This window comes from Monocercomonoides exilis, assembly GCF_001643675.1.
Source record: "Monocercomonoides exilis strain PA203 chromosome Unknown scaffold9-1957334, whole genome shotgun sequence".
NCBI lineage: Eukaryota > Preaxostyla > Oxymonadida > Polymastigidae > Monocercomonoides > Monocercomonoides exilis.
The window spans coordinates 1,932,738-1,941,213 of NW_027150554.1; the positions used below are offsets into that span (position 1 = coordinate 1,932,738).

General features: G+C 36.0%; 2 protein-coding genes across 2 annotated transcripts; one reads left to right on the forward strand and one right to left on the reverse strand.

Annotated features, from left to right (window-relative positions):
• Nucleotides 1–4,486: 4,486 nt before the first annotated feature.
• MONOS_11765 (uncharacterized protein) lies at nucleotides 4,487–4,903 on the forward strand (the record flags this gene model as incomplete). Its single annotated transcript, XM_067864328.1, has 1 exon — nucleotides 4,487–4,903. One exon carries the CDS (start codon nucleotides 4,487–4,489, stop codon nucleotides 4,901–4,903), a length of 417 nt encoding a protein of 138 aa, XP_067732734.1.
• A 1,336-nt stretch (nucleotides 4,904–6,239) lies between these two features.
• MONOS_11764 (putative ser/Thr protein phosphatase) lies at nucleotides 6,240–8,038 on the reverse strand (the record flags this gene model as incomplete). The annotated part of the gene is made up of 2 exons (XM_067864327.1): nucleotides 6,240–7,887; nucleotides 7,956–8,038. 2 exons carry the CDS (start codon nucleotides 8,036–8,038, stop codon nucleotides 6,240–6,242), a joined length of 1,731 nt encoding a protein of 576 aa, XP_067732735.1.
• Nucleotides 8,039–8,476: the final 438 nt, after the last annotated feature.

Sequence of the window (8,476 nt, forward strand, 5' to 3'; positions counted from 1 at the left end):
TGGGAGTTGAGAGTTTTTTGTAATGTTAATATTTCGAAAGGGGTTTTTGAATGAAAGAAATTCTGAGACAAAAAGGTGGGGAAGGAACAGGTGGAGATTTGGAGAAAAATATATAGTAAATAGGCAGAGAAGTGGTTGGGGATGGTGAGGAAGATATTTGAGACAAATTGGAGAAATGGATTTTGAAGAGAAGGAAAAGAGGGTAAAAGCGGGAAAGAAGAGGAATATTCTGAAGTGTTTGATTGAACGAGGGGTATTTTTTATGAGGGGAGAATATATTTTGGAAGAGAATGAAAAAGATGAAGAAAAAGAAGGGAATTAATATTTTCTGTGATTTTGAGAGCTGAATAGAAGATGGAAATGAAAAAGAAATTGTAAGATATTTTCATTTTCAATTTCTAAAAGAAAAGACTGGGAAATCACAGAAAGAGTACAAATGACTTTGAGGGAATCCGTTTTCATTGATTGATAACAGAACATCAGCCACAATATTTGCAATTTGGGTTTTTGTCTATTTGCGCAATTAACTTGTTTTATATATCGTTGCATCAATCGCCAACATCATTTAAAACTTATCAACTTCTTCACAAAATTCATTGGATTATAAATGGATTTCTCTGTTATCACAAACATTCACATTCTTTACCTTCTTCTAAGATGCCTCCTCTCATTAGACGGGGAATCATCCTATTGACCTTCATACGCATATTATCTATTCAATCTGCAGCTTGATTTCATCCACCAAAAATTATTTAATTCGATTTCCTTGATCTCAACTGCAACATCATCGTTGTCGACACATTCTGTGAGATTGCTGGATGTGCATCTGAACTGCTTTTATTTTCCACTGTGGAGCATCCCACTCTGCTTTGGCACTTAGTTCGGCTTAAGCGCTCCGGATGTGCTGAACGGAGTGAATGAGGCGAATTGGCATTTCTTGAGAATAAGAGCGGAAAGGAGGAGCTGCAACGCACGTTGAGCTCATTCACTCTTTCAGTGACACCACCAAGAAGTGAAGAGAGAGGAGGACTTGTTAAAATTGAAGAGGCAAAGAATGTGGATTTCAGAAGCAAGTTAAGCGTGGAGACGATGAAAGGGAGACAGCAGGAAGAGCCAAAGGCGAAGACGAAGACGAAGACGAAGGAGAAAGATGAATTTTCCACATCGGAAATTGAATCTTTCAACACAAGACTTGCACAGACATCAACAGAAAGAAGGGAAAGGGAGGGAAAAGGGAAGAGAAGAAGGAGGTGAAGAAAATGAAGATGAACAACAGCAGAAATTTTGCTTATTCCACAGCACACTCTCATCGGCTCAGTTGTGCACTCAAATCAGCGCAGCCTCCTCAACAATTGCTTCCTCTTCTTTATCTCGCTTGCACCACATCCAATCATCTGCCCCTTCTGTTCTTGTTGGCACTCCGCCTAAGCCCCTAATACAGTTATCTCCCGCCACAGACTCCTCTTTACTCACACAAAAGTCGTTATGAAAGATCTGCACAAGCTTTGTCACTCTATTGGTTGTTCCATTTTTAACTTTTTTTATTCTTCTTCTACTTCTTCTTCTCAGTTGGAAAACATTTAACTCATCTTTATATCTTCTTTGATGCTGATTTTCCAAATGATATTTCAATGACTTATTCTTCTTCTTAAATTAACAAAACTTGTTATAATTTATAATCACCAATTCGTGGCCACCATTCTCCTGAGATCATTCCTCAACGCAGTCAGAGATAGAAATATCACAATAAAGTTTACGAGGATTGCGAAACTGACGGATGAAGTGTTACGATATAAAAAATGAAGAAGAAGTTGAAGAGGAGGAGAAGGAGGAGGAAAGAGAGGAAGAGGAAGATGAAGAAGAGGAAGAAAAGGAGAGCGTAACAAATGAGCTCAAAAGGAAGAAGAAGAGAAATGATGTTCATGAACAGATTCTCCTCACATGCAAGGATATCAAACAATTTTGTCACAACTGCCTTCTCTCCTCTCCTTTGCTGCTGACTCCACAAATTACCTCAGCACCAATGCTATACCACACCGATTCCGCAATCACGCGCGCTGCCCACAGCTTGATGAACACATGCAGCCTCCCGCTCTAACAGAAGGCAGCGCAAAACAACCACTGAGCAACACTATCCAGCGAGCACAGCAAAGTTGCTATATCTGACTCATTGAGCGAACTCCTCAACATAAGAATGATTTTCTTCTTTCAGAATCATATTTGAAAGAGGGTTATATCATTTCCTCATCCATTTGTATCTTCTCCTTCATTCCCTTCCTCTTCTTCTTCTCCCAAGCCGCAACTTATTTAACAATCTTAACTCTTGCTGATACACAGCGCTCACAGAACAACAAATTTAAAAGAACTTATAGACTTCTCAGAAAGCTTCGATGAAGCGCTGCTAAACGACTCTGAGAGCGAGCATGGGAGAGAGCAGTGGGATCAGAATGGAAAGGGAAAAGTATTCAGAACGTGTCAAACTCCACAAGGGAGGGAAGAACTGGGCATTCCATTGTTTAATTGCTGCTGATGCCGAGAGCCGAAGGAAGAGAGAGATAAAGTGGCATGCTTGGAGAAGAAGGGAAGGAAAACAATTTTGTTCCTTGAAATGGGTGGCTTGTGGAGTGAAAGATACAGTTCCCATATGGAGAGATGAAAGAAATGATGAAGAGAGAGTGAAATGAAGGGGAAGCAAAAACGAAAGAAAAGGATGATCAAGAGAAAGAGGAAGATGATGAAAAGGGGGAAGAAATAGAGTGAACAAAAAACAAATGGTGGTTGAGGGGAATTCAATGTTGATTTCTGCACAGAGCAACAAGAGCAGGAACTTTGGAAAAATACGCAGTTAACGAAAGGAGAACAAGATGAATATGGTGAAATGCAGAAAGAGAGAAAATATTGACAAAAAGAGGAAAGATTTAGAAGAAGGAGGAGAGGAAGCTGCATTGAAAAAATGTGAAAGAGTTTAAAGAAAATTCGCGAAGAGAAAAACAATTAGCCAAAAGACTTTTGAATTGACAGGAAAACGGAAAGAATTACAAAAGAACGGACGATGTTAGAAGAGAAACAAGTTTTTGAAAAAGCAAGAAGATTAAGAGCACCAGCGGTGGAATTATCGGAGCAAGAAGTTTATATGAGGTTGCGAAGATACAGAAATGCAGAAGAAAAACGAGCTTTTGATGAGAGACTATTTGATGCTTGTTGTGTTGTTATGAAAGTGCATGAAGTGGTAAAAAGAACAAAAGATATCCGAAAGCCGAAAGAACAACGTATTCATTGATCTACGAGAAGATGCTGCAAATGGCGAGGAATTCAAGCCGAGAGCAGAGGCTGAAACAATGCTTGTTTTGAAAGCACAACGTTATCAGACAATGATTCTAGAGTGAAAGAGGAAGAAGACTGAAGGGCTTTGGGAGAAGAGAGAAGAAGACTTGAATGACAGTGGAATAGAGGTGGAAGAGCAAATGAGTTTGTATAAATTAATGAATTCTACTTTTTCAGCCGTCGAAGAAATCGTTGTTTCGCATGGTTTGAATGGGAAATTTCTGTTTTCTGTAAAATAAAAATGCAAAATGCTTTGTATTCACAACATTCACAAGATTTCTATTCTTTTCAAACATATTCTTCACCTTCTTCATTTTCGTCGTTCGTCTTCGTCTTCTTCTTCTTCCTCCTCCTCCTCCTCTTCTTCTTCTTCTTCGATTAGAAACAAAAAATGTTTTTGTATTCGTTTAATTCAACTTTCGTCAAATTCAGGGCCAATCTTCATTTTTTATTTTCTTTTCTGAAGCACAAAACGTATGTTTATTCTGTCATTGAATATTTGTATAAATCATATGTCAATGGAAGTGATTCATTTTAAAACCAAGAATAGCCGACCATCAGGCATACAACAAAAAATGAAGATTGCCTCTTAATTTTTTCATTTGGAAGATGAAAGAATTACAATAAGAAGAAAGAACAAGAATGGAAAAGATTTCTTTGAACAAACAGTTGCTAGGATGGTTTTCGAGAGATTTCGCAAGGCCACATGCCTTCAAAAAGTCGCAGAAGATGAAACAATGAGGGAAAGCGATTTCTAGGAAATTCTTATTTAAAGAAAAATTCAATGAAAGAAGAGAATAAATGCCCGACAAGCAATGCTGATTTCATCAAATGCACATATGAGATGTTTTCTTCTATTTTGTGTGCCTTCTCTTCATATATCTTCGACTTTGCCTTCTTTTGCACATAAATTCACCGACAAGTCAGCTGATGAAATGATTTCTGCCTTATGATCTGCACCTTCTTCAGAAGACACATCGCGTTTTGTGTCCTCTTGCAGGACATCTTTGATAGCCAGCAATTCATTGCTTTGATGTCAAGATGATCATTCACATATTCATTGTCAGCTGTATGCCCGTTGATAAAGATTTATTAATCGACATTCCAATCACCGAATGCTTCTGTTCTGTCATGTCCAACAACCGAATTGTCTTTCTGAGTGATGTTTCCCATGAAGACAAACAAGGGTTCCTTCACAGAAGCGACAAATGATTCACACACAAAATACACATCTCTTCCGACACTGGCCTTGTTGGCTGAAAACACGATATTGGTGATGGAAAAGGTTGTGGTTGACACTTCTGAATCATCCTTGTACTCAACCATGAGAGCACCGCCTCTTCCTCCAGAACTTGTATTCTCACTCACAGAGCAGGTGGAGAAGGTTGTGTCACTCACAGAAAACGTATTGGCAGGGGCAGATGAGGAGAATAAGAAGCACGCGCCGTTGGAAGCAGTCAGTTGGTTTTGTTGTTCTGAGACGATGATGCCAATTGTGCAATCGGAGAAAAAAAGAGATTTGAAGAAGCAGATATTGAGATTGTTGAGGATGGGCGAGCCGTTGAAGATGCAAGGTTAATGAAAATGAGATTGATTGAACATTTCAAAATTTTGATTAATGGAAGAAGAAATTGAAAGAAAAGTTCGAGTTGGATAATGAATTTGAGAAAAGAAAAAAGAACTGTCAAAACAAAGAAAAGTATTCGGATAAAACGAGGATAAATTAGAACAAAGAAATAACAAACAGTGATAAATGATAAAATACAGAAGAAATCATAAGATTTGAAAAAATAATTAAAGAAGAAATGTGAGCAGAAAATGATGGAGAAAGAAAAAAACAAGAAAAGGAAGCGAGAAAAGGAATTCCGTTTGAAGAATTTAGAGAGAAAAGATGAGACAGAGGTAGTTGTGACATCTGCTTATAATTCCTCAACATTTCATAATTCGTTTGCAGAAATCGTTGAGCCACATAGCTGGACTGAGATTTGGAGAAGATGTTTAGTCTTACAAAAATTTTGACAGCCTATTGTTTGAACTTTAACAAATTTTAATTTTTATCATTTATAAAGAACATTTTCCAATCTTTTTGATATAGTTTTTCACATATTAGAATTGTTTATCTAGTTTGGAAATAGTTATTATCCTTTTGAAGTTTGGCTTTCAAATTTTTTGATCCGAATTTTTTTTTCCAAAAAAATCACACATATGGTGATGCTAATTGAAAGTTGACCTATAACTGTATATATACTCTCTGAATTTAAAAATTTACTGTTTTTTTAAAATGAGCCAGGCTCAATTTATATATTTTGAATTTTGTCTCTTTATCATTTCAAAAAGATTTGCTTCAACAATAAAATATTAACTTATTAATTAAATTAGCAAACAATATTAAGATATCTCGCGGAGATCAAAAAAAAAACAACAAAGATTGAAAAGGGACATGATGATATATAAATATAAATAAAATCCGAAACTTCAAATGCAACAAATAATGATTCAAAAATCACATTGTAAAGAAATAAATGGTTGTTTCAATTATTAGTTAATCATTATCATTTGAACATCCTTGAACATCCAAAGAATAGAATAATGCAGAATTAATTTGTAAGCAAAGATAACACTTTCAAAAAACAAATAAATAAAGCAAAATAAAGCAAAATAAAGCAAAATATAGCAATAAATACCATTCGTCATTTTTAAACCAACATATAACCAACAGATGATCACAACAAAATAAAGAAAAAATATCTCATCAAAACATTGGAATACACATATAAAAATTCGGTCATACAAACCTATTTCGAATAAAAATGAACTTTAAAAAAAAAAGAAAATTATTCGAAGTGGTATAATCACAACGAATTTAACATATCCTCCAAAATAAGCAAATCCCAGATAAATAAATATTACCACAGTTAAACTTTGTACTTCCTTCGTCTTTTGACAAAAACAATGGCCAAAACAGATCCCCCAATTATTGCCATACCTCCCACACTTCCTCCAACTATACCTCCAACTTCTGCCTTGCTTAACTTTTTTGGGGAATCTTCTGTTTTCGGATCGTCATTCAAGCCACAAACCATATTCTTTGACACATACTCCTTCAGAGCATCTCTGGAAAAAGCTTTGTGTACTGTGACTAAGTACTTATTTGGTACTGTTTTGTTTAGTGCTTTGAACGCAACACTCATTGAATATTCGTTGGAGATAAGATCATATTTCTGGTTCTTTTTCACTTCTGTAATGTTTGTGAATGCAAAATATTCTTTAAATGGGGTTGTTTTGGACAATTTTCGCTTTCCCTCTTTCACTTTATTTGCACCATTCTGAAGCATCGTCTGATGATTTTGCTCATATTCACTTCTTTCAAAAGGCTCATCAAACAGCTCATTCATATAAAGCCGGCTCTGCTTCAAAATATGCTCTTTGCTGAGTGCTATCGGAATCGCATTCGGATCCACTGCTTTGTCAACTTCTCCTTCCATCAGCTTTTCCAAATCTTCTCCATCTACATCATAGATCGCAGAGAATTTGTTTTCAAACGGATCGACAGCTGCGATATCCTCGAATAAAACCTCTTCCTCATACAAATGGTTGCGGATAAACCCTTTGTTTACGAAATAGATGGCTTCGTTCTCGTTGTTGTGCATTGATGAAGAAGAAGATGAAGCAACAGTCGCAGAAGCAGAAAAGGAAAAAGAATTTTCCACCTCACACTGAAGACTACCCACTTTTTCTCTCGTTTGTTTTAATACAGTAGAATCTCTATTATTCTTGAAAGGCGACATTTGAGGGTAAATCTCATCCACATACAACTTGTAAAGGCTGTTCTCTTCTTTGCATTCGAATGAGCCGTTCCAGAATTTCTTTGAGCAGCCAACTTTATCTCCCAAATGCAGCTCTTCAGCCTTCGCAGCAATCAAAATTTTGATGTCTTGCCCGCTTGAAGTGATAAAGTTTGTGTCGTTCTTATTCGTCTCTTTCTGGAAACTACATCGCGAAGTGTTAATATAGCGAATTTGAGGGGAATGGATGATCGAATACGCTTCGTCTGCTTGAGACTCAGAAATGCCTGAAAACGAAGAGGTGCTAGATGCTGAGCTTTGTGGAAGTTTTTCCATCTTAAATGTTAGAACCCCAACCTTATGAAAATAGAAGCCACTTTCCATCTTCACAAGCTTTGCTTCTGTTGAGTTGTACAATATATGATCGTGCCCGCCAAGGAGAATAATGGGGATATTACCTTGTGTCTTTTCTTTCAGAGCAGGCAATATTTTAACCTTCCATTCGTCTTCTTCTGGTTTTTTAATATTTTCAGGAATAAGGTGGGCAACACAGACAATCAGACGTAAATTTTGTAGGCTAAACGCTTCTTGAACCCAATCTTCGTTAGAGTTTAGCACTTCGTTGAAAGGCGTAATTGTAGAATGATTGCCATGACCAGGAAAATCAAAAATGAACCCAAGAACAGTTATATTTCCAAAGCCTTCTAATGAATAGGATTTATATTTCCTTGACATTTGTATTTGTTCGTCAATATGCTTCACGTTTCCGCAAATGTATCTGTAAAAGCATGTTGACGTAAATACTTATTTGTTAAAAAATTTCCAAAAATCTAAAAAGATTCAAACTTTTCACCTAAAAATGTTGATACATTTTTACCAATATAATCTATCAATTTGTTATCATAGAGTTCATGATTTCCCATTGTCATAGCGTCAATTGACATTTTACTTGCAACTTCAAACATAAATGCCCCAGGAGGATTTGTTAAGTCACTAAAACCAGTTCCCTCAAATGTTATATAAAAGAACAGATTAAAAAATAAATATTCACAGCATAAACAACACAAAAAAGGATCACGAATGCTTCAAATCTAAATTCGAAATAACATACTTGAGTCCAATCTCCAGAGTCAAAAACAAACAATTTTTCATTTTCTTTTTGATTCGTTTTCAAATGTTCAATGAGACTCTGATAATCACCCAAATCTGCATCTCTCTCTTCTTGATGTCTGTCTCCGTTTATCCATCCATGAACTACAAATAATTTATCAATGGTTAATATATAATTTAAATTTAATTATTTAATCAGCACGCCATCATTGGTATGCAAAAACGTAAAAGAAATATATTCTTCACATTTAATTAGC